Source organism: Cervus elaphus, chromosome 24, assembly GCF_910594005.1.
Source record: "Cervus elaphus chromosome 24, mCerEla1.1, whole genome shotgun sequence".
NCBI lineage: Eukaryota > Metazoa > Chordata > Mammalia > Artiodactyla > Cervidae > Cervus > Cervus elaphus.
In genome coordinates, this window is record NC_057838.1 from 13,986,739 (window position 1) to 14,013,316 (window position 26,578).

The window sequence follows — 26,578 nt, forward strand, 5'->3', positions numbered from 1 at the left end:
TAGGGGCTTACTTTACTCCAGTATGACATTGTGTTAATTTAACTAATTAGATCGGCTAAGACTCTATTTCCGAATAAGGTCCCATTCATAGTAGGGAGTTAGGATCTGAACATAGGTATGGGAGACACAGTTCAACCCACTAAGAGGGTTTCAGAAGTTATTACTCATTTAGTGACGCCTTCTGGGTAGAGCAAGTGGCCTCAGGTTAGGTTTTGTTTTGGGGACTGTAATGGAGTAAGGGTCCCCAGCCAGCACCAAAGGAGGGAGACCTCGGACTCTCTTGTCTGCTGGCCCAGATGTTGGGCAGGGAGGAAAGTGGAAGATCTCGAAAGCTATTAGCATCAAACAGCAAAAAAAAAAAAAAAAAACAAAAAAAAAAAACAAAAACACCAAAACCAGGGTCAAACTCTTTATTATCCAAAGTTATCAATTATACTGTTAACTGCATCATGTTAGCAACGTCCCTGTATTTTGTCTCCTTTTGTTTGATTTTCTATGCTATCTTATTTTACTGGAACCACTCAGTGAAGGAGCCAAGTTTGTTGCTAGGAATTAGCCCTGCTCACAAGGTTTGGACAGTTTGTTCTTGGCCTTGAGGGACACTGTCCAAGGAATGTTTGACTCTGAGGTGGTAGCAGGCATCTCCATTTCAGAGGTGGGTCTGCTGAATCAGAATCTTTAGGTATATATAGAAAAGTTCCTCAAGTAATTCTGTTGTGCAGTGTAAAAAGAGAGACTAAAGGACAAGCAAGTGAGCCTTGTCCTGTTTCCCAGGACAGACAGCCAGTGAGGCAGACAGCTTGGGGTTGTCAGAGTCTTGATTCTGCCTGCCAGACTTGAAGGGGGCGCGGTGTAGAGACCAGGATGTCTGCTTCCTAAACTTAGAATTGTTGGACACACTTGGTCCTCAGGATGGCATTCAGAGCGCCTCCTGTCCTGGAGAGAAGCTTGGATGGGAGGTGCCCCCAGAAGGGAAGTTGAGTTGTGGTGCCATGGTCTCAAGGCCACCGGCAGCACAGACCAGGGGCCGGGGTCTGAGCTGAGTTCCACTTGTGGCGCTATGCTCTGGGGTCCTGAAATGACCAGCATGGGTCTCAGGAGAAGACCAAAACCTAAATAACCCTTAAGGGAAGCAAAACAGAACACACAGAATGTAGTCCTATATGTTCATTAATGCAATAAACCACAGCAGTGTGAATAGGTCAAAAATGAGAGGCAGGTGTAGGGGAGAATTGGTTAATTAATATATTAAGTAATTTCTCAAAAGAGCAAAGGCATTTTCTTGGTATTTTTCTGCAGTGTATATTTGTCTTATTTTTGAAGTCAGAAAGAGATTTAGTAATTTTCAAAAATTGCTTTGTAGAAAGCCCCCTCGCCCATATCTGGGACCAATGGAAACACTGTGTGTTTTTATTCTCTTGGTCTGATCTACCTGTGCACAGGCAGCAGTCGGCTTGGCAAGGCTTGGAATTGGCAGATGGGCTGGTTTTTATAATTTTTATAATTACTAGCTGTAATTATTGGTTACCTAAAACCTATCTGAGCCTTAAAAATTAATGAGCCAAAAGGGAACCAGAAGATTGATGTTTGGGTTCTGGCTCTGCACTCCCTAGCTTCATGATGTTGGGCAGCTTAGGCTGCCACAACAATGTACCACAGGTTAGGTGACTTAACATTTGTTAACATTTGTTCCTTGCAATTCTGGAGGTTGAAAGTCCCAGAGCACAGAGAAGGCAGATTCAGTTTCTCCTAAGGCGTCTCTTCCTGGCCTGTCTTACTTCCCTACATGGCCTTTTTCTGTGCACCTTCAGAGAGAGAGAGCAAGCTTTTGGGGGTCTCCTTCTCTCATAGGACACCAATCCCATCAGATCAGTGCCTTACCCTGGTGACTTCATTCAACAGTAATTACTCCTCTAAAGGTCATATATCCAAATATAGTCTCATTGGGGGTTAGGGTTTCACTATAGAAATTTGGGGGAATATCATTCAGGCCGTGCAAGTATTGAAAGCAGAGTTGTAAACTAAAATGCATGGCACAAAGGTGAGATTCTCTTGCTGCTCTCTCTTGCAAGACTTAGCTCTGCTTCCAGTTGACAACACAGAGATTCAATTAGATGTGAAGTTCTTTGATGAGAAAAAGGAAGAGATTTATATGTATATTTTTAGAAATTAGCACAAATTCAGGGTTGTCCCTGTGATAATTACACTCTTGTTTTCTACCTCTTGCATGAAGAAGAAAGGGCTGAAGTTAAGTTCCTGTCCTGGGACCTTCTGGCGAGTGTGTCCTGAGAGCCTGTGTGCAGGGGGAAGAGGCCGGGGAACACCCTGGGTGGGACTCCCTGTCCTCGGCCCCTGTCCTCCTGTGTCTCAGCATAGGGCTCCAGGTCACCGCCAGGACAGGCCTGCTCCTTTCCCTCTTGAAAACTATTTTTAACCAGTCATGGTTAATTTTTTATTCTTTTTACAAAAGCAATATATGTTCTTTTCAGAAAAATGAAGAGAAGACAATGGAAACTTCCATTTTTATCAGCAACAGGATCAGATTTAGTCAGAGAGTTGCCTAGTACTCTGCAATGATAACCTGGAGTAGGAAATGGCAACCCGCTCCAGTATTCTTGCCTGAAAATCCCATGGACAGAGGAGCCTGGTGGACTGTATGGTCCTTGGGGTCGCAAAGAGTTGGACACAACTGAGCACACACCTGCGATGTTAAAATGGCTGAAGCAGCTGTGAAGACAGCAACCACTGAGGTTACTGGAGCTCTTTTCAGAGAGGGCTGAGGATGAGACCTCCAAGGAACATGCTGCAATAATAACCAATGGTCCTGAAATCCTTCTTTCCTCTAGGAGGGTGAATTTTATTAACATAAAACATTTGTTTTGCTGATGAATTAAATGGAGCTGGATTGCTTGTCTCTAAGGGGGCCTGCCAAAATGTCTTACACTCTTGGAAAAACATTGGTTTGAAGGGGCAGCAGATTATAAGTTTTCTTGGGGCAGACACACGTCCAGTTCTCACCCTGACCCTGGCTAATAGCATTACTTTAACAGCTCATTTAGCTTCATTAAATCAATACGTGCCTCTTCTATTTAAAAAATTCAAATAAGACAAAATAAACTGATATCATACTACCCAGAAATAACTAACACTATTAACTTTAAAGCATTTTGTTTGGAAATAACTTCTACTTAGAGAGAAGTTACAAAATTAAAAAGGCACCTCATACAGAGTCTCCTATTCTTAACCTTTTAGCTCATTTACCATTCCCATTTATCATTCTATGGGTATGCATGTGTATACACACACACATAAATACTAACATATATACTTTTTTTCTTAACTAGAAGTTAAGAAAAAGTTAGCAACTAATTTGCATACATCATTACCCTTTATCCCTAAATTCTTCAGTACCTTATTTCCTAAGAGTAGAGATATTCTCTGACATAACCACAGTACCAGTTATCAACATCAGTAAATGTGACATGGATAGCACCTATATTTCAATTTAGTCAGTAGATCACAAAATGTCTCCTTCTGGTTTAAGATCCAGTTTCGGGGTAGTTACTACATTTTTTTTCTTGTTTCTTTAGCACCCTTAATCTGGAAAGTTCCTCAATATTTTTTTTTCTTTTGAGACATTCATTGTTGGTATTTAGTCACTAAGTCATGTCTAACTCTTTGTGACCCTATGGACTGTAGAGGAGCCCCATTCTCCAGGGTCCTCTGTCCATGGAATTCTCTGGGTAAGAATACTGGAGTGGGTTGCCATTCCCTTCTCCAGGGGCTTTTCCCAACCTAGGGATCAGACCCGGGTCTCCTGCGTCACAGGTGGGTTCTTTACTGCTGAGCCACCAGGGAAGCCCAAGACATTCATACTTTGTGATCATATTGTTTTCCCCTGTTGCAATACGTTTCATTTTGGGTTTGTCCTTATGAGTACATCAGGGTTCTACAGTCTCAGCCAGAGTGTTGCATGGGTACCACACTTCCTCAAGGTACCACAGCTGGGGGCACATACGGCTATCTATCCCCATGTTCACTGGCTTTGCTTACCAAGTCAAGTATAATTGCTAGTTTTTTCTTTTTTCCTCCTGGCACCCTATAAGCAATCTGTGAGGAAACATTTTGGGCCTGGGCAAATATCTTGCTCCCTGTCAGCATTCTCTTGCCAGAACTGGCATTCATTGGTGTTTCTAGCTTGAACCATTCTTTATTAGGATAATTCTAAAAGTGATGCTGCGCTGCCTGCAGCACCCTCCACATTAGCACTCTGTTATAAGCAAGAGCCCTCATGTCCTCCCCTCGCCATTTGTTTCTCTGTTATCTATACGGATTCACTAATACCTGTTTTTCAATGGTTTTAAATTGATCACCGTATTTAATTATATTCATGCTCAAACTGACTAACACCTGGTGGTGGGAGCCCCTTCAAGGTGGCTTCTGTGTGGGCAGGGAGGGATGATCCTGAATTAATTTAAGTAGCCTTGATAAGTATAATCTATTTAAGAATAAACTATTTTAGGTATATTACAGGAATGATTAAATGTGTTCATTTTGTCATATTAATACCCCAGCATTTTCTTTTTACGAGTACTTCCTAGTTTTCAGAGGGATTCCCTGGTAGCTCAGCTGGTAAAGAGTTAGCCTGCAATGCAGGAGACCCCGGTTCAATTCCTGGGTTGGGAAGATCTGCTGGAGAAGGGAATGGCTACCCACTCCAGTATTTTGACCTAGAGAATTCCATGGACTGGGTAGTACATGGGGTCACAAAGAGTCGGACACGACTCAGCAACTTTCACTTTCACTTTTAGTCTTCAGAAATAAAATGCTCAGGCTCATCGTGTTCTTTTGCTGCTCCAGCCCTGGACTCTGTAATTTCTCCAAGGAGACCTGGTACCTTTTAGTGTGATGTGATACTGAAGGGTACTTGGTATGCTCTCTGGTACTGTAGTGTCTTTGCTTCAGGCCTTTTCAATGGACAGAGCTAGGAAACGTATGCACGTGTACACAGATACACGAGCATGCATGTAGAAATCACGAGTGCATACCAGTACCTCCAATCCCAGTGTACCTCTGTGAATTCTTTTTCTAACTTCCTCCATTCTTTGTGTGCCCTTTCTTCAACAATGGAATCCTGACTTCTGACAAAATGAACACGTTTAATCATTCCTATAATATACCTAAAATAGTTTATTCTTAAATAGATTATACTTATCAAGGCTACTTAAATTAATTCAGGATCATCCCTCCCTGCCCACACTATTAACTTTGGATGAACATCCTTCTAGATCTCCCTGTATACACTTTTAGATAAAAAGACAGAGTTTTATTAAATAGTAATCACACTCTACATACTCTTCTGTAACCTGGCTTTTCCCCCACCAATGAAAATATCATTAACATCATTCCATATCATACATCTTTTTTTCCCACAAAATGAGATCCATAGAATATTTTTTAATGATTGCACAATAAGACTGTACCATAATTCCTATTATTGAACTTTGATTTAAAAGATGTCCAATTTTCACATAATAGTATAAAACAATGAAAACATATTTGTAACTAAATTTTAATTGTTTCAGTAGGATAGAAGTGGAATTATTGGTCAAATGATATATATTTTTATGCTTTTCTGGATGGCTGTTTGCTCCGTTCCACAGTTTTTGAGTGCTGGTATTTCTAGACACGTGTGGGCCTGGCTTTGAGATTCTAGTTTTGAGGATCTGGAGTGTGACCAGGATTTGTAGTTTTTAAAGGCTTCCTAAGAGGTTTTGATGTGTATCCAATTTGATAGGTGAAAGTGGCATTTCATTAATTTAATAATAATTTTCTTCTGAAATTGTTTCAGATACTCAGATTTGGGAGAAGTAACTTCAGAAATAAAAGCTTCTGAGAGACGAACAGCTGTGGCCATTGCAGGTAAAGTTGGGCTTGGGCCCACCCTGGAGCAAATCCATTTCTTCTGCCCCATTGGGGTTCTGGATTCCAGCACCGTACTGGGTAGGATCATGGGCCTCAAAAATCAATAAGCGCAAGGTTTTTATTTTTTATTTTTCCTTTTACCAGAAGATCCATTTAAGGGTCTTTTAAGCTTCCCTCATATATTCAAAATAGGGTTCACTTTTAAAAAGGTATTTACCACAGTTTTACCAGGAACACATCACTCCAGTTTGAGCACATTGTTATTCCTACATCCTGAGCTGTGTTGAGTGTTACTGTCTAGTTTCTAAACTGGGCACACATGAGGGTGAAAGGGACAAGAGGAATAGATTGGGACTGTCCTAGTAGACTGGGGCTTGTAATCTTTCTGAACATGGTCCATATTAGTTGGTTTTTATGTCTCTGGGAAGTTGGGGTATGGGGTAGGGCTGTAGCTGCCCCTCGTGATTTCAACCCAAGTCTAGACATCTTAACTTCTTTTAATAACTTCATTTTGGATCTGAAAGTAAAGTGAAAGTGTTAGTCGCTGAGTCATGTCCGATTTTTTGCGAGCCCATGGACTATAGCCTGCCAGGCTCCTCTGTCCGTGGAATTCTCCAAGCAAGAATACTGGAGTGGGTAGCCATTCCCTTCTCCAGGAGATTTTCCCAGCCCAGGGAAATCCCCATTTTGGATCTACCTTTCATTAGTTTGGTGCTCCTGAAAATGAATGTGTCCTATTGGATATTAATAGTGTTATGCAAAAATAACCCTACAAAAATATGCAAATAAGCTTGGGTTAATCAAATTTTATTTTATCCATTCAAACAAATATTTGTTGACTGTTTACCACGTGTTAGCTTTGTTGTAGAGATTGTTAATATAAGAAACAATAGTGAATGCAATAACCAAAAATCCTAGTCTTTTTGGAACTTAAGTTCTAGAAGGTAGGCACTGTGGGAGTTCATGGTCAGTTGGTCAAGGCTAAGCAAAGTTGAGATCAAGCAATAATTGCTCGAAGCCCTTCAGTTTCTCAAGACCTTGAATTGTACTATTCAATACATTAGCCACTAGGCACACGTTTAAAATTAAATAAAATTAAAAATTCAGTTCCTCATTCACACTAGCCATATGTCAAGTGCTCAGTAGCCATACAGCTAGTGACTGCATGTTTAGCAGTGTAGATATAGAACAAGGCAATCTATTGGTGGGCAGTGCTATAGAAACTCAGGAAAGGAAATTTCAGGGTGGGCTGGGGAAAAGCAGTGACCTTACTGGCTTATTGTGAGCTAGGTTGCCCTATTTAGTTTTTGACAACAGCCTCATAAGATAGTCATTATCAGTCCTTTGTTTCATTTGAGGAAACTGAGGCTCAGATACGTTCTGGCCCTTCTCCAAAATTCTGTCTTTCCAGTGAATAAGGCTTTTGTAATTATTAAAAAAAATTTCTTCCTGAGGCATGTGAATTCCTCTTAAGCATATTTTTAAGACCTAAACAAGCTTTTCAACCTATAAAATTAAAAAAGAAGTTGTATTGAAGTATAATATACATATGGAAAAGTGCCCATATTGTAAGCGCATAGCTTGATAAAGTTTCACAAAGACTGACCTATGTTAGCCAGCATCCAGGAGAAGAAGCTAAACAAAAACATTACCTAAGAAGTCCACTTTCTAATCACTTCCTACCCTGCCTTTGCCAGACATAACCACTCTCCAGACTTCTAAAAGCATAGATTAGTTTTGCCTGGTTTGTACTTTAAATAATTATCCTATAGAATATATTTGCTTTTGCCTTATCTCAAGTCTGGGGACTCTAATTACTTAATAACTCTTTCTTTAAAAAAATTATTTAAAATCATTGAAGAGAATTCTGGAAGATGGCACAGCAGGATGCTCCAGGAATACCTCTCCTCACCTGGATAGCAGTTGCGCTGGCAGAATCTGTCTGATGTAATTACTCTGGGACTCTGCAGTCTGATGGAGGCTTCCAGCTTCCAGGGGAAGAATTATAGGGTAAACCGCAGTTAATTTTGGTCAGTCTCAGCTCTTAATACAGTAGCAGCTGCCCATGTCCACCCACAGCCGAGTGGCAGGCAACCGTGCACACGGCCTTGGAGTAACTTGACGCAGCTTGTGGGATCCAGGGCGGGCAAAAAACCCGTCCTCTAAATATCCAGTACCTGTGCTCTAATTGCTGGTTGCTGTTTCTGACCACAGAGCTAAAGGCAAGGAGGGGGACAGCAACTGTCAGAGCGCCAGACATTGTTGCAAGCCCCTCCCCCTCCAGCTGAAGGGCCTTACGGGGTAATCAAAGGATCAACACCTTCCCATCTATCATTATTTGCTTATTTCTATTTTGTAAGCCACACGTTAAAGAGTAGAACATTCAAAAACAACTGCATATATGGGAAAAATTAAAAAATAACTGTGCATTCCCAGGAAAATACTCAAAAAAAATCAGAGAAGACTTTAAGTTTACATCTTAAGCTGAATCTCAGCACAGCAACAGCCAACAGCAATCAAAAACAAACAATCAAAAAATAACAGTAGCAAACCCTGAGTAAGGGGAAATAATCTGAGTTCCATTGTTAGCACATTATTAGATTCAAAGGTGTTCAACAGAAACATCACAAAGCATAGAAAGAAACAGGAATATGTGATCCATTCACAGGGAAAAATATATCAACAAAATCTGTCCCTCAAAAGACTTTGTGCAGATATATTAGACAGACTTTAAAACAACAATCCTAAAGATGCTAGAAGCACTAAAGGAGGATATGGAGAAAGTCAAGAGAATGGTGAGTGAACGAAAGTTGAATATCAATAAAGAAATAGAAAACCTAAAAATGAGCCAAAACAAATTCTATTTTTTTAAATTTGATACTTTCTTTATTTTTTCATTTATTTTTATTAGTTGGAGGCTAATTACTTTACAATATTATAGTGGTTTTTTGCCATACATTGACATGAATCAGCCATGGATTTACATGTGTTCCCCATCCTGATCCCCCCTCCCCCAAAACAAATTCTAGAGCTGAAGAGTACAACAACTGAAATGAAAAATTCACTAGCAGGATTCAAAGGCAGACTTGGCAGGCAGAAAAATGAATTATTGAACTTGAAGATAGTGGAGTGGACAGTGGAAATTATCAAAGCTGAGGAACAGCAAGAGAAAAGACTGAAGAAAATCAGACAGAGCCTGTTGGACACCATCAAAAGGACCAAGATACTCATTGTAGGAGACCCAGAAGAAGAAGAGAAAGAAGCAGAGAGAATATTTGAAGAAATAATGGCTGAAAACTTCCTGAATCTAAAGAAAGATGTGTATGTAATCATCCAAAAAGCTCAATGAACTCCAAGTAAACTGAATTCATAGAGACCTACACCAAGACACATAACACAAAGAAAAAGAAGAAATCTTGAAAGCAGCAAGTGATAAGCAAGTCACTACAAGTGATTTTCAAAGAGATAATCTGCAGATTTCTCATTAGAAACTTTGGAGGCCAGAAGATACAGTCAAAGTGCTTAAAAAAACTGTCAACCGGGATTCATATATCCAGCAAAACTGTGCTTCAGAAATGAGGGAGAAATCAAGACATTCCCTGATGAACAAAAGCTGAGGGAGTTTGTGACCACTAGTTATCCCTGGAAGAAATACTTAAGGGAGTGCTGCAAAGAGAAAGGACATTAGACAGTAACCTTATGCTGTATGAGAAATAAAGATCTCAGTAAGGTAGAAACATGGGCAATTATATAGCTAGTATTATTGTAACAGTTGTTTGTAACTGCACTATTTTTTTGTCTATGTTATGTAAGAGACCAATATATTTAAATTAAAAATTAATGTAATAACTAGCATTACTGTAACATTGATTTCTAATTCCAAATCTTGTTCTGTATGTAATTTAGGAGACTAATACATTTGAAGAGTTGTTAGTTTATGTTTAGGGGCACACATTATATAAAGATGTAATTTTGTGATATCAAAAAGCAAAAGGGGTTTTTGGTTTTACAGCATGTAAACAATTAGAGCATATGTTGTTGACATTAAATTAGTATAAATTCAAATTAGAATGTTATAACCTTAGGAGACTAAATGTAATCCCCATGGCAACCACAAAGGAAATTGTTATAGAATATACACAAAAGGGAATCAAGAAGGAATTTAAACATTTCACTACCAAAAAATAAATAGACACAAAAGAAGAAAGGAATGCAGGAAATGAGGGACTAAAAGATATAGCACAGTGGCAGAAATAAGTGCCTCCTTATCAGTAATTTAAATGTAAGTAGATTAAACTCTCCCATCAAAAAACAGAAATTGGCAGAATTGATAAAAACACATGACCCAATTATAAGCTGTTTATAAGAGACTCACTTTTGAGATTCAAAGACAACTTGTAAAAGTAAAAAGATGGAGAAAGATATTTTGTGCAAATAATTATCAAAAGAGAACTGCAGTGGCTATACTAATTTCAGATGAAATAGACTTTAAGTAAAAAACAACTCAAAGAGACAGGAAGGACATTACATTTTAACAAACATTTCAATACAGAAAGAAGATATAACAATTATAAGCATTTATGTAATGTCAGGCCATCAAAATATAAAAAGCAAAAACCGAGAGAACTGAAGGAGAAAATAGACGGTTCTACAGTAATAGTTGTGGATTCCAATACCCCACTCAGAATAATGGATAGAACAACCAGACAGAAGCTGAGTGAGGAAATAGAGGCCTTCAACGACACAATAAACCTACTAGATCTAAGAGACATATGCAGAACAACCGCCCGCCCCGGCCAGCAACAACAACAATATACACATTCTTCTCAACTGGACATAGGATATTTTCCTGGGCAGACCATATATAGGGCCACAAAGTAAGTGTCAGTGGTTTCTAAAAGATAGATATCATACAAAGTATCTTCTTTGACCATGGTGAGATAAAGTTAGAAATCACTAACACAACCTGGAGAATTCACAAAATTTTGGAGACCTGACAATGTCCTTTCAAACAACCAATGGATCGAAGACAAAATCACAAAGAAATTAAAAAAATAGTTAAGACATGAATGAAAATATAAACACATCATATTAACACTTATAGACTGCATCCAAAGTGGTACTAAGGGGAAACTTATAAATGCTCATGTTAAAAACAGGAAACTTCACATATAAAGAGACTAACTTTACAACTTTAAGCTGTAACAGGAAAAGAAAAACAAGCTAAATGCAAAGGTCACACAAAGAAAGAAATAATAAATGATTAGAGCAGAGATCAATGAAATAGAGAATAGAAAACTAAATAGATTCCCGTTCAAGATGGTGGAGTAGAAGGATGTGCGTGTATCTCCTCCCATGAAAGCACCAAAATTGCAACTAGCTGTTGAACAACCATCAACAGGAGGATGCTGGAAACCACCAAAAAAAGATACTGCATGTCCAAAGACAAACAAGAAGCTGCAGTGAGACAGTAAGAGGGGCACAGAAAGAAAGAGAAAGGACCTGGGAAAACATCTGAAGAGATGATAGCTGAAAACGTCCCAAAGATGGGAAAGGAAATAGTCAACCAAGTCCAGGAAGCACAGAGTCCTAGCAAGTAAAAACCCAAGGAGGAACACGCCAAGACACAGACTAATCAAACTGATGAAAGTTAAAGACAAGACAAAATATTAAAAGCAACAAGGGAAAAACAACAAGTAACATATGGGGAACTCCCATCAGGCTATCAGCTGATTTCTAAACAGAAACTCTATGAGCCAGAAGGGAATGGCATGATTTATTCAAACTGATGAAAGGGAAGAACCTACAACCAAGAATACTTACTCTACCCAGCAAGACTGTCCTTCAGATTTAATGGAGAAATCAAAAGCTTTCCAGACAAGCAAAAGAGAATTCAGCACCACCAAACCAGCTTTACAACAAATGCTAAAGACACTTCTTTAGGCAGGAAGCACAAGAGTAGGAAAAGACCTACAGAAAATAAACCCAAAACAACTAAGAAAACAGTAATAGGATCATACATATCTATAATTACCTTAAATGTAAATGGATTAAATGCACCAACCAAAAGACATAGACTGGCTGGGGGGATGAAAACATATGCGTGTATGCACTTCCACTTACCACCCCACCCCAAATCGTATGTAATTATTTTATATTGTTAAGTTGATCATGTTCCCATTATGGCTTGCAATTGTAATTATCTTTTTCTTTTTGATCTAGCTATTGATTGTGAAAACTGATAAACATCTTTTACTATTGTGATTTTGTAACTTTTACTCAGTTAATACCATTGTATCATGATTGGTCAACAGAAAAATAAAAGAGCTCTATATCACCCAAACTAGAATCTAATAGAAAAACTGGTAATCACTTTTAAAAATCCAGATGCATATCAGAATTATCTTGAAATTTTTTGAAAAAAATTGCTCAGGTATTGCTTTTTTTCCTCCAGAGCTCCAGATATGTTTCTAATGAGCAGTTATGTTTACGAACATTTGGACTATATGATGACCTTTTACTTTTGGCTTGTTTGTTTCACTTTTTCTATTTCACATTCAGTGCTCACATTTCATTTAGTTTATGTTCCCCAGTTTCTCCATCTTTTTTTTTTTAATGTTCTTTCTCAATCCTTTATCAAATGTACCAGAAAAGCTTTTGTATTAGTACATATAAAAATGTATAATATATATTTTAGAAAACTTATGAATTTTTGCTAACTAAAAATTATGACATTCTGATTCCAGTTGTTTGACTTAATATGAATAGAATGATAGATTTCTAATTAAAAAATAGATAGGCAACAAGCAACAAAGGTTTACTGTATAGGGTAGGGAACCATAGTCAATATCTTGTAATAACCTATGATGGAAAATAATTTCAAAAATGATATATGTGTATTTGTATAACCTTGCTGTGCTCCTGAGAAAATGTGAGTCAACTATACATCAATTAAAAAATATATATATATATATATATTTTAAAAAAGACAATATCCACCTGGGGGAGAATGGATACATGTATGTGTATGGCGGAGGCCCTTCTGTCCACCTAAAAGTGCCACCACATTGTTAATTGGCTATACCCCAATACAAAATTAAAAGTGTAAAGTTTTGGGGGAAAAGACACTATCCATAGAGTATAAGGCTCCCCTGGTAACTCAGTCAGTAAAGAGTCCGTTTGTAACATAGGAAATGCAGGTTTGATCCCTGGGTCTGGAAAATCCCCTGGAGAAAAGCAAGGCAACCCACTTCCGTAATCTTGCCTGGAGAGTCGCCTGGACTGAGGAACCTGGCAGGCTAGTCCATAGAATCACAAAGAGTCAGATAGGACTGAAGTGACTGCGCATGCGCACACAGAGGATTAACGTCAACACGCGGAGGGGAGAAAATGCTTGCAGTCAAACATCTGATAAGGGATTACTGTCAGAATATATAGAGAACTCCTTAAACTCAGTGATAAAAAACAACCTGATTCAAACTTGGACAAAGTCCTTGAAAAGATATCTCTCCAAAGAAAATATACAAATGGACAATAAGGACTCTGAAGGATGCTCTACATCACTAATTATTAGGAAAATGCAAATCGAAACTACAATGAGATACAATCTCACATCCATTAGGATGGCTAGTATAACAAAAAAAGAGAAGAACATGTGTTGGCAAAGATGTGGAGAAATTGGAACCCTTGTGCAGTGTTGCTGGAAATGTAAAATGGTGAAACCACTGTGAAAAACTGTATGTGTCCATGCATGCTCAGTCACTTCAGTCTTGTCTGAGTCTTTGCAATCCTGTGGACTGTAGCCTCCAGGCTCCTCTGTCCATAGGATTCTCCAGGCAAGAATACTGGAGTGGGTTGCCATGCCCTCCTCCAGGGGATCTTCCTGACCCAGGGATCGAACCCTCGTCTCCTGCATCTTCTGCATCACAGGTGAATTCTTCACCACTGAGCCCAGAAAACAGTATGGGGGCTCCTCACAAAATTAAAAATAGAACTACCATATGATCTAGTAATTCCCCTTCTGGGTGTATACACAAAAGAATCAAAAACAAGTTCTCAAAGAGATATTTGTACATCCAGGTTCATAGCATCATTATTCACAATAATTAAAACATGGAAGCAACATAAGTGTCCATCAATGGATGAATGGATTATCAAAATATGGTGTATACATACAATGGAATATTACTCAGATTTTAAAAGGAAGCAAATTCTACATTATGCAACAACAAGGATGAACTTTGAGAACATTATGCTAAGTGAAATAGTCACAAAAAGACAAATAATGTATGAGTGTAGTTATGTGAGTTAGAGTAGTCAAAAGCATAAAGTCAGAAAATATATAATGCCACTGATCTGTACACTTAAACATGTTTCAGGGAATTCCCTGGTGGTCCAGTGGTTAGGACTTTGCACTTTCACTTCCCAGGGTCTGGGTTCACTCCCTGGTCTGGAAACTAAGATCCTGCAAGCCATGTGGCATGCCCCCCCCCCCCACCCAAAAAAAGATAGTAAATTTTATGTTACGTGTATTTTAACACAATTTTTAAAAACGGAAAAATACTGGGGGAGAAAAGCATTTTATGGTGAACAATTCTATGACATTTAGTACATTCATAAACTTATGAAATCACCACTTCTTATCTAGGTGATTTCCAAAACATTTCCATCACTTGAAAGTAAAACTCTCTATCCCTTATGCAGTTTCTCCCATCTCTTCTCCCAATTTCCAGACTGGACCACCAATCTGTGTTAAGTCTTTGTTTATATTTATGTTAAATATTTTCCTATAAATGAAGTCTTACAATATGTGCCCTTTTGTGTTTATTTTTTTTCACCTAGCATAGTGTTTTGGAGTTCCTCCATGTTGTTCTTTTTTAGGCTTGAATTATATTCTATTGTTTTTTTTTTTTTAATTTTTTTTATTAGTTGGAGGCTAATTACTTCGCAACATTTCAGTGGGTTTTGTCATACATTGATATGAATCAGCCATAGATTTGCACGTATTCCCCATCCCGATCCCCCCTCCAACCTCCCTCTCCACCCGATTCCTCTGGGTCTTCCCAGTGCACCAGGCCGGAGCACTTGTCTCATGCATCCCACCTGGGCTGGTGATCTGTTTCACCATAGATAGTATACATGCTGTTCTTTTGAAACATCCCACCCTCACCATCTCCCACAGAGTTCAAAAGTCTGTTCTGTATTTCTGTGTCTCTTTTTCTGTTTTGCATATGGGGTTATCGTTACCATCTTTCTAAATTCCATATATATGTGTTAGTATGCTGTAATGTTCTTTATCTTTCTGGCTTACTTCACTCTGTATAATGGGCTCCAGTTTCACCCATCTCATTAGAACTGATTCAAATGAATTCTTTTTAACAGCTGAGTAATATTCCATGGTGTATATGTACCACAGCTTCCTTATCCATTCGTCTGCTGATGGGCATCTAGGTTGCTTCCATGTCCTGGCTATTATAAACAGTGCTGCGATGAACATTGGGGTGCACGTGTCTCTTTCAGATCTGGTTTCCTCAGTGTGTATGCCCAGAAGTGGGATTGCTGGGTCATATGGCAGTTCTATTTCCAGTTTTTTAAGAGATCTCCACACTGTTTTCCATAGCGGCTGTACTAGTTTGCATTCCCACCAACAGTGTAAGAGGGTTCCCTTTTCTCCACACCCTCTCCAGCATTTATTGCTTGTAGACTTTTGGATAGCAGCCATCCTGACTGGTGTGTAATGGTACCTCATTGTGGTTTTGATTTGCATTTCTCTGATAATGAGTGATGTTGAGCATCTTTTCATGTGTTTGTTAGCCATCTGTATGTCTTCTTTGGAGAAATGTCTGTTTAGTTCTTTGGCCCATTTTTTGATTGGGTCATTTATTTTTCTGGAATTGAGCTGCAGGAATTGCTTGTATATTTTTGAGATTAATCCTTTGTCTGTTTCTTCATTTGCTATTATTTTCTCCCAATCTGAGGGCTGTCTTTTCACCTTGCTTATAGTTTCCTTTGTAGTGCAAAAGCTTTTAAGTTTCATTAGGTCCCATTTGTTTAGTTTTGCTTTTATTTCCAATATTCTGGGAGGTGGGTCATAGAGGATCTTGCTGTGATTTATGTTGGAGAGTGTTTTGCCTATGTTCTCCTCTAGGAGTTTTATAGTTTCTGGTCTTACATTTAGATCTTTAATCCATTTTGAGTTTATTTTTGTGTATGGTGTTAGAAAGTGTTCTAGTTTCATTCTTTTACAAGTGGTTGACCAGTTTTCCCTAGGCTTGAATTATATTCTATTGTATGGATAGACCATGTTTTGTTTATTTATACATCTGTCAGTGGACATTTGGCTATTTGGTTTCCACCTTTTGGCTATTGTGAATAATCACGCTATGAACATGCATATACATGTAGTTGTTTGAGTCCCTGTTTTAAGTTCTTCTAATATACCTCAGAGTGGAATAAGTGAGTCAATTGGTAATTCTGTGTTTAACTGTTTGAGGAACAGCCAAATTGTTTTCCCAACAGCTGCACCGCTTAAAGTCCTGCCGGAAATGTACAAGGGTTCCGGTTTCCCCCATCCTGTCCATGCTTGCTATTCTCCATCCTTTTTTTAAAATCGCCATCCTAACAGGTTGCAGTGCTATCTCGCTGTGGTTTTGATTTGGTTTCCCTAGTGACTGATGATGTGGAGCATCATTTTATGTGCATCTGACCATTTGTATATTATTTTGGAGAAATGTCTATTCAAGTTCTTTGAATATTCCACTTTTCAATTGAGTTTTTTTTTTTCTTTTCTATTGTGAAGTTGTACTTGTTTACATAGTCCAGATACTAGATCCAATCACATATGGTTTGCACATATTTTCCACATTCATAGGTTGTCTTTCACTTTCTTGAGAATGTTCTTTGATGGATGCAGAATTTTACTTTGATGAAGTCCAGTTTATGTATTTTTTGTGGCCTGTACTTTTGGTGTTATACCTAAGAATTCATTACCAAATTCAAGGCTATGAAGATTTACCCTTCCTCATGTCTTACTCTAAGAGTTTTATGGGTTTAGCTCATATTTAGGTCACTGATACCTTTTGAGTTAATTTTTATATATGGTGTGAGGTAGGAGTTCAACCTCTTTCTTGTGCATGTAGGTGTCCATAGCTCCTTCTTAACACAAACAACCCCCCGGTGTCAAATATAACAAATATTCCAAAATTTGATGAAAAACTCTAGTGTGAGTACTGGCTACTTTAATAACTGAAAAAAAGTCATTCAATTTGATGGTTGTGAATGATTTTAATTGCCCCACTTAGAGTTCATTTCAAGTGGATCCTGCCCACATTCTGCTCCTTATGTTCCATTTGAGCCCAGCAACCCCACAGGTTTGGGACCAAAGCCTGCCCCATCCTGATCAGTTCTTGTCCAGCAGAAAATAGAGTGGAGACTTTGGCCCACAGGACCAAACCACTGCTGGCCTCCTGTATTTGCTGCTGACTTGTGTCCTTGTCTGAAGCCCTCCTGCAGTCTGCTAGTGACCAATGTTTATTTTGACTTCCAGAGTTCTCTGCTCCTGAAACTTTAGGCTCTTACACCCCTCATCAGCGATTCCTTAGTTTGATAGCCTGACCTTTGGCCACTTTGTGCATCCTTGCCTTCATCCACCTATTAGCTCCCTGTTCCAAATCAAAGCTGTCTCCCATTAGTAGTAAAGCATGCCCTGTCTTCTCTGGGTCTAAAGTTTATTCCTTGCTTCCAGCTCAAAACTACTGTCTCAGGCTTGACCCCGTCTCAGGCTTCCCTAAGCTTCCTGTTCTCACCTTGAACCATTGTACTTTCTCAGAATGCATTTTGGGTTCCTTGCAAAAATTCTTCTGTTGTCTTTTGTCCACTGTGAATAATTTGACTCCTCAACAGTGCAGTTCAATCTATGTGATTCATTTGTGTCTTCTCTAATATGCTCATGTTCTTCAAATCTCCTGTCCTTTTTCTCTGTTTTTCTCTTTCCAGCTCTTCATGTCTTCTCTTAAGTTAAAGAAGACTGAATTGTCATGTTTATCTGATTATATAGAAATCATGAGAGAATTAATAAGTCTAAAAATGTCAGTATCTTTTCCTGATTCATAATATTTTAAAGATACAATTATAATTTTGAAATAGGTGATACTATTACTTGGATCAAAAATCAAAACAATAAAAATATGTACAGAGAAGTCTTGCTCCAACTATTCTACTTTTGCTAGCAAATCTAGAGTTTTAATGTCTTTTTTCCCAATGTAAATATCCAAATAGCACTAAATTAAATAATTCAGTAATTAAAATTATTTAGTATTGATGAATATATTATGCTGTTAGAGACTTGGAATAATTACCAATTTACTTGTAAGTTATAATTATTCCCCACTCTATGCCCTCCCCCCATATATGTGCGTCATTTTAAGTGATAACAAAAACTCCTTATGCTAGAATAAAAAAAGTTTGTGGAAGGTAATCTTGAAACTGAACCAGAGAATTTATATCAACTTATATTTTAATAGTTTCTAAAATCAAAGATTAATCTATGTAAGTTTCATGAAGTTTTTTTTTATATTTTATTTTCACAAAATTTAGTAAATTTTACAAGGAATATCAGTTCAGTTCAGTTCAGTTCAGTCACTCAGTCATGTCTGACTCTTTGCAACCCCATGGACCGCAGCACACCAGGCTTCCCGGTCCATCACCAACTCCTGGAGTCCACCCAAACGCATGTCCATCAAATCAGTGATGCCATCCAACCATCTCATCCTCTGTCATCCCCTTTTCCTCCTGCCTTCAATCTTTGCAGGCATCAGGGTCTTTTCAAATGAGTCAGCTCTTCGCATCAGGTGGCCAAAGTATTGGAGTTTCAGCTTCAACATCAGTCCTTCCAGTGAACATTCAGGACTGATCTCCTTTAGGATGGACTGGTAATCCTAGAGCAAATCATTATCTTGTGTGTGTGGTTATTACTACTTTGTGTCATATTTGGGGTTGTAAGCAGATGAAACTTACATAGGAAAAACGGAAACCAATAATAGTACTAAAAATAAACGTTGTATCTTTTTTTTATAAATTATTATTTTTTCCATTTATTTTTATTAGTTGGAAGCTAATTACTTTACAATATTGCAGTGGTTTTTGTCATACATTGACATGAATCAGCCATGGAGTTACATGTATTCCCCATCCCGATCCCCCCTCCCACCTCCCTCTCCACCCGATCTCCACCTCTGGGTCTTCCCAGTGCACCAGCCCTGAGCACTTGTCTCATGCATCCAACCTGGGCTGGTGATCTTAAACATTATATTTTCACTTGAATTTTCTGGTAGAAAGGTCCTAACTTGCTGATGAAACTAAATGTGTATATATGTTTTTTTTCTTCCAGATTTGGAATGGAGAGAAATGGAAGGAGATGACTGCGAATTTCATTATGGAGGTAGAAATTACAGGATTTGGCAACAGACTGGATTAGGGAAAGAGATAAGGAATGGGCAAAGTGAAAAAAATAACTGGGATTTTAGATTTTGAACAATTGGGAGAAGTTACTACCTTAGTAAGAAAGAATGGGGGTTCTGAGTTTAGCCTAAGTTAATATGTGTCAATTCAAGCTCCCTGATTTGATTGATATTTCATTTTCCTTTGCTTTTTTTAGAGGGTCCAAATGAAGCTCAGGATAGTGACTTTCCAATAGGTATGTTTCTTCTCTCTGCTCTGTCTGTCTTATTGATGGAAAACATTTTCTGGGCTGGTAGTTTCAACCCCTGACTGCATCAGAATCACTGCTAGTCCATTAATCCTTTATGTGCCATTAATAATACTGCCAGAAAAACAAACCCTGGGGAGCTGTTACCGTATAGAGTAACACAATCAATTTGCGTATTTGGACGTAAAGCTCAAAAATCTTAATTTTAAGAAGTTCCCAAAGTGATCCTAAAGCATATCCAAGTTTGGGAGTCATTCATCTGATCCAGTGGTTTCATTTATAGATCTGCCAAGGGTCATGGACTGGGCATGGATGTACACATTAATAGGTTTGTTTGCTCTGGCTTTCCCTGTCACATTTAGCTACCATGCTACTTAAAAAAATTATTCTGTGTATGGATAAGAAAAACAATGTCCCTTGTTTCATTCAGGCAATAATCAGAAAAACCTAAGTTACTTATATGATGGATTTCTTTTGTTTCTGCAACAAGTTTGCCAGCTCTTGACTCTCTGGGATGATAGCATGGCCAGTTAGCCCCTGTGGAGGGTTGAGCTTCTGAAGAGAGACATTAGGCAGCAAGTGGATCCCTACAGGGGAATGAGTGCTTTGAGTCCTGCTCTTCACCCAGGCATGGTCCTGATCCCATCATATAACTTACTGGGAAACAAGAAGAAGGTTGGTCACCTGTACTTCCTCCTGTGGTTTCTGTCAGCACCTAAGGTAGCATCATAGGCGTAGCTTCCTCTTTTGAGAAAAGAATGGAGAGAATCCTAGAGCTCAGCAGGATTTGTGTTTATTTGTTTTGGTAATATATTTAACATTTAAAGTTTTCTAATTATGTGCAGTGCTATCAAAATGCTGCACTCAATATGTCAGCAAATTTGGAAAACCCAGCAATGGCCATAGGACTGGAAAAGGTCAATCCTCATCCCAATCCCCAAGAAGGCAATACTAAAGAATGTTGAAGTCACTGGACAATTGCACTCATGTCCCCGGCTAGTAAGGTTATGTTCCAAATCTTGCATGCTAAACTTCAGCATTACATGAACAGAGAACTTCTAGATGTCCAAGCTGGGTTTAGAAAAGGCAGGAACCAGAGATCAAATTGCCAACATTCACTGGATCATAGAGGGAATTTCCAGAAAAACATCTACGTCTGTTTCATTGACTACACTAAAGCCTTTGACTGTGTGGATCATAACAAACTATGGAAAGCTCTTAAAAGAGATGGGAATACCAGACCTGTCTCCTGAGAAACCTGTATGTCTCAAGAAGCAACAGTTAGAACCAGACATGGAACAACTGACTGGTTCAGGATTGAGAAAGGAGTACGCAAGGCTGTTTATTGTCACCTTGTTTATTTAACTTATACACAGGGCACGTCATGTGAAATGCTGAGCTGGATGAATTACAAGCTGAAACCAAGATTGCTGGGAGAAACATGAACAACCTCGGATATGCAGATGATACCAATGGCAGAAAGCGAAGAGGAGCTAAAGAGCCTCTTGATGAGGGTGAAGGAGGAGAGTGAAAAATTTGACTTAAAACTCAATGTTAAAAAAACTAAGATCATGGCATCTGGCCCCATCACTTCATGGCAAATAGAAGGGGAAAAAGTGGGAGCAGTGACAGATTTCCTCTTCTTGGGCTCTAAAATCACTGCGGATGGTGACTGCAGCCACGACATTAGAAGACGACTGCTTCTTGGCAGGAAAGCTATGGCAAACCTAGACAGTGTGTTAAAAAGCAAAGACATCACTTTGCCGACAAAGATCCATATAGTCAAGGCTGTGGTCTTTCCAGTAGTCATGAACGGTTGTGAGAGCTGGACCATAAAGAAGGCAGAACACTGAAGAATTGATGCTTTTGAACTGTGGTGCTAGAGAAAACTCTTGAGAGTCCTCTGGGCTCTCAAGCAAAGAGATCAAACCAGTCAATCTTCTAGGAAATCAACCACAAATACTCATTAGAAGGATTGATGTTGAAGCTAAAGCTCCAGTACTTTGGCCACCTGATGCGAACAGCTGATTCATTGGAAAAGACCCTGATTCTGGGAAAGATTGAGGGCAGGAGGAGAAGTAGTAACAGAGGATGAGATGGTTCTATGACATCATTGATGCAATGGACATGAACTTGGGCAAACTCCAGGAGATGGTGAGGTACATGGAAGCCTGGTGTGCTGCAGTCCATGGGGTCACGAAGAGTTGGACACGACTTGGCGACTGAAAAAATTATATGCAGTCAATTATATGCAATGAAAATTGGTAAGATGCTGTGGCCAAGAACAGGGATGGCAGAGGAAACCTTTGCAGGTGGCATTACTGTTCTGAGCGTCTAGTGCTTGTAAGAATTCATACTCTATTGGATGTTATGGCTGAAAATCTGAACAAATAAGTACAGACTTAGAATCTCTACAAAATATTTTAATACAGTGAAAATTTAGAACCATACTACTGGCTTCAGGTTTGGAGCAATGTTATTTAAAAGTGATTTCTATTACTCTGTACCCAAGAGTAACTCCCTGTTTCCTTTATGAAATTTCCAATTTGTAGACAGAAAAGAACATCAACCAGAAAACCACAGTGAATCAGTGATTGTGTCCACTGTGGAAAATTCCTGGTGACAGTGTGAGGGAATCCACTGCTGGGCCAGAAGCACAGGAGTATGTTGAAGGGAGGGGGGTGTGGCCAGAGAATGAGGCCCGTGTTCCACATCTAAAGTGCGTAGCTGCTTACTCTAGCCAATTAAATTTGGGCTTGGCATTGCTAAATCTTGGAGGCTTCAAGAGAAACAAGACACTTTTTATATAAAATCTCCCAATTCTTAATTGTAGCCCCTGGATGTCCCTTTCTTTTTCATCTCTAATGTCACACACTCTCTGGGTGCACTTGGGACTGGGGTGGGTGATGCTACCTTTGTCTTGTTCTCAGGTGGCCTAGGGGTGCCTGCATTTTGCTCTGAAGGAGGCCATCTCCTACCTGCTGAGTTGGGATCTCCCTCCCCACCTCTAACCTGGGTGCCCTGACATGCAGAGTAAGCAATTATATCTTCATTTCTCTCCACAGAGGAGAGGAGCAGACTACAAGAAATGCTGTTTCTTTTGGGACTAGAGACATACCAAACACAGAAACTCAGCCTCCAGGACGCCTTACAGATCAGCAGTGACAGCATGAAGAACTGGGCTCCTCAGACTCCCAAAGACTTGCCCTGGAATTTTCTCAGGAAGCTGCAGGCCCTCAATGCTGAAGCCAGGAATACCACCATGGTCCTGGACCTTCCCCTGGACACCAGGCCTGTGGAGAAGGAGAGCCAAATGGAAGAGGAGATCATCTACTGGGACACGGCCGAGGACATCTCAGCAGACATCTATTCCTTCTCCGAGCTGCCAACACCTGACACACCTGTGAATCCCTTGGACCTTCTCTGTGCCCTTCTGCTTTCCTCTGATAGTTTCCTGCAACAAGAAATTGTGTCAAAAATGTCTCTCTGCCAGTTTGCACTCCCTCTTATTTTGCCTGACCCAGAAAACCACTACCACACATTTCTGCTGTGGGCCATGAGGGGGACTGTGCGGACATGGGGGTCACAGCCCCCAAGGGTGGTGGGCAGCTTCAGAGAAGACAGCATGGTCCTGTCCCGAGCACCTGCCTTTGCCTTTGTGCGCATGGAGGTCAGCAGCAACTCCAAATCCCAGCTTCTCAACGACGTGCTCAGCCCCAGTCACAGGCAGCAGGACTGTTTCTGGCATCGGGATCTGAACTTGGGCACCAACCCTCGGGAGATAGCAGATGGGCTGGTAGAAATTTCCTGGTTTCTGCCCAGTGGCAGGGAGGACTTGGACATTTTCCCAGAGCCCATGGCCTTCCTAAACTTGAGAGGTGACATTGGGTCTCACTGGCTGCAGTTCAAGCTCTTGACAGAAATCTCCTCGGCCATATTCATCTTGACTGACAACATCAGTAAGAAGGAATACAAATTGCTGTCTTCCATGAAGGGGTCGGCCACAAAATACTACTTCATCCTGAGTCCCTACCGTGGGAAGCGAAACACAAACCTGAGATTTCTGAACAGGTTAATTCCCGTGCTGAAGATGGATCACTCACACGTCCTCGTGAAGGTCAGCAGCACAGACAGTGTGGGCTTCGTGCGTAGGGTCCGCGCCATTGTTGCACATGTGACCCGGTCCCCCTGCAGGAGGGTGTCCGTGGAGGACATGGCGAACGCAGCCCGCAAGCTGGGGCTGAAGGTCGATGAGGACTGTGAGGAGTGTCAGCGGGCCAAGGACCGGATGGAGCGGATCACCAGGAAAATCAAGGACTTGGACGCCTACCGCAGGGACGAGCTGCGGCTACAGGGGGAACTTTGGAGAAAGGCGGCCCAGGTGGAGAAGGAGCTCTGCCAGATTCAGTGGGCCAGCGACCCTCCTGAGAAGTACAGGGCTGAGCTGAGGCATCGGTTACTGGAACTTCGAATGCAGCAGAATGACCATGACCCTTCCTGGGGGGTCCAGGAGTTCATCTCGGGCATCAGCAGCCCCTCCCTGGGGGAGAAGCAGTACTTCCTGAAATGGATGGAGTGGGGACTGGCCCGGGTGGCCCAGCCAAGGCCAAGACCATCTCCAGAGATGATTTTTACCCTGAGACCAAAGCACTGTGGGGCCGTGGACTTCAGTGAGCCGTTCTGGCCTGAGCCCCTGGGGGTGGAGCATTTCCTGCGGGAGATGGGACAGTTTTACGAGGCCGAAAGCTGCCTTGTGGAGGCAGGGAAGCTGCCAGCAGGGCAGAGGCGGTTTGCCCACTTCCCAGGCTTGGCCTTGGAGCTGCTGCTGAAGGGGCTTCCCCTGGAGCTGATCGATGGGAACACCCTGAGCCCCCCCTTGCGCTGGGTCACAGGGCTCCTGAAGGAGCTACACGTCCGCCTGGAGAGGAGGTCGCGCCTGGTCGTCCTGTCAGCACTTGGCATGCCAGGCACGGGCAAGTCCACCCTTCTCAATACCATGTTCGGGCTGCGGTTTGTCACAGGAAGGGGCCGTGGTCCTCGAGGGGCCTTCATGCAGCTCATTAAGGTGGCCGAGAGCTTTAGCCAGGACCTGGGCTGTGATCACATCCTGGTAATAGACTCTGGGGGCTTGATAGCTGGAGTCCGGACCGAGGCAGGGGAGAGGTTTGAGCGGGAGGCTTCCCTGGCCACTTTGATTATGGGGCTGAGCAATGTCACTGTGGTCAGTTTAGCTGAAACAAGGAACATTCCACCAGCTATTCTGCATGCATTTCTGAGGCTGGAAAAAACAGGGCACATGCCCAACTATCAGTTTGTATACCAGAACCTTCATGATGTGTCTGCCCTTGGCTCCAAGCCAAGAGAGCGGAGGCAGCTCCTGGACCAGCCCAGTGACGTGGGCAGAGCCACAGTACAAATGGAGAAACAGGGTGACGGGATCCAGACGCTGGCTGACCTGGCCTTTTGGGACCCTGAGAAGCAGCACATTTGGCACATCCCCGGCCTATGGCATGGAGTGCCTCCCATGGCCGCTGTGAACTTGGCGTACAGTGAAGCCATTTTTGAACTGAAGCGATGCCTGCTAGAAAACATCAGGAATGGCCTGTCCAACCAAAATAAAAACATTCAGCAGCTCATTGAGCTGGTAAGACGGCTGTGAGTCATCAAAAGGAAAGTTCAGCTGCCGGAGGCCTGCTCTGGGCAACCTGTCCTGATGGGCATGTCCACGTGGGGCTGTGCCCAGCTTCTGAGAGGGGAGAACAGTGGAAACGGGGCTGGGGTCTGGAGTTGCCTACACAGTGTTAGGGAAGGAAGTTACCTCACAGACCAGCTCAGAGATGCTTTCAGGAGTATGACAGCCTGGGGCAGGAGCTATCGACACAAGCAGTAAAGTCTTTGTCTCTGAACTCGGCAGCCCCTGCTGGTTTGCCTTTTGTACCTCTACCCTCTGTCATTAGCCTCTGGAGCAGAGAGTGGCTCCTGACAACTGCAGCCCAGGCAGACAGTAATCAGGGTAGGGCCGGGAAGGTGCCCTGAGGACGCAGGTAGGCCTTCCCACTAGGTCGGCATGGGCGACCCGGTCCTGCCCACTGAGGGGGTGCCCGCTCTGTGCACGCATGTATGGACTGCCCCTGCCTCGGGAGGGCTCCTGCTGGTTCTGTTGCGTCCACAGCACTTTGTTCACACCTCCGCCACAACACTCAACACGTGCAGTGTCTCACCTGTGCAGACGTTTGCCTCTCGCCTAGACCTGTGAGCTCCTTGAGAGTACATGACCCACATGTGTACCCCCAGAGCCTGACACACTGCAGGCACTTAATAAATGTGTGTTGAATGAATGAAATTAGTGAGTGCACAAGTGGTAAGTAATGGGCAGGTTCCTCTCTGTGCCTTGATTTCTCTTTTTCTTCAAAGAGGATCACAGTGTCTGTCTGAGGGGGCCGCTTACTAGAACATCTGGAATGTGGACACCTGGGAGAGCGTCTTTTAAAACGCCATCATGTCCCCTTTCTTTAAGCAGAGATCCAGCCTTCAGGCTGTTCATAGAAAACTGAACCAGATATCTCCACGGGAACTCTGTGATGGTGATGATAGCTCCATCCTTACCCATTTTAGGAAAGGAGGCCTGGAGCAGTTCAGCAGCTCATCCAGCCCACACACCTGCATTGGCGGTGAGGAGCTGATGAGGAAGGGGGTGTCCTCCGCCCTGTGCCTCTGCTTGTGACCGCTTGTTGTCCCCAAACTTCCACAGCTTCCGGGCTGAACCCCAGCCTGGCCCCTGGGCGTCCCCTTCATCTCAGTTTCATGCCTCCAGGGCCAGACCCTTGACATCATCCATGGCCCACTTGACACCATGAGCCAGAACATGGAGTTTCTCCTCTGGTGAGTTTCCAGCTAGAATTTATCTGTGCTGGAACAGCTTGAATCAATTTTTAAAGGAACGGGTTG

General features: G+C 41.3%; 1 protein-coding gene across 3 annotated transcripts in view; it reads left to right on the forward strand.

Moving 5' to 3' along the window:
* Positions 1-25,973, forward strand: part of LOC122683265 (up-regulator of cell proliferation) — a 36,100-nt gene extending 10,127 nt beyond the window's left edge. Inside the window, exons 2-5 of one of the 3 annotated variants that reach the window (XM_043886956.1) lie at positions 5,852-5,922; positions 19,313-19,363; positions 19,580-19,618; positions 22,696-25,973. In XM_043886956.1, the coding sequence (XP_043742891.1) occupies positions 5,852-5,922; positions 19,313-19,363; positions 19,580-19,618; positions 22,696-25,289 (2,755 nt within the window). In that variant the 3' untranslated portion in view covers positions 25,290-25,973. Of the gene's footprint in view, positions 1-5,851; positions 5,923-19,312; positions 19,364-19,579; positions 19,619-21,771; positions 21,895-22,695 lie in introns of those variants that run through there. The other 2 variants (XM_043886957.1, XM_043886958.1) reach the window with 2 other exon arrangements.
* Positions 25,974-26,578: the final 605 nt, after the last annotated feature.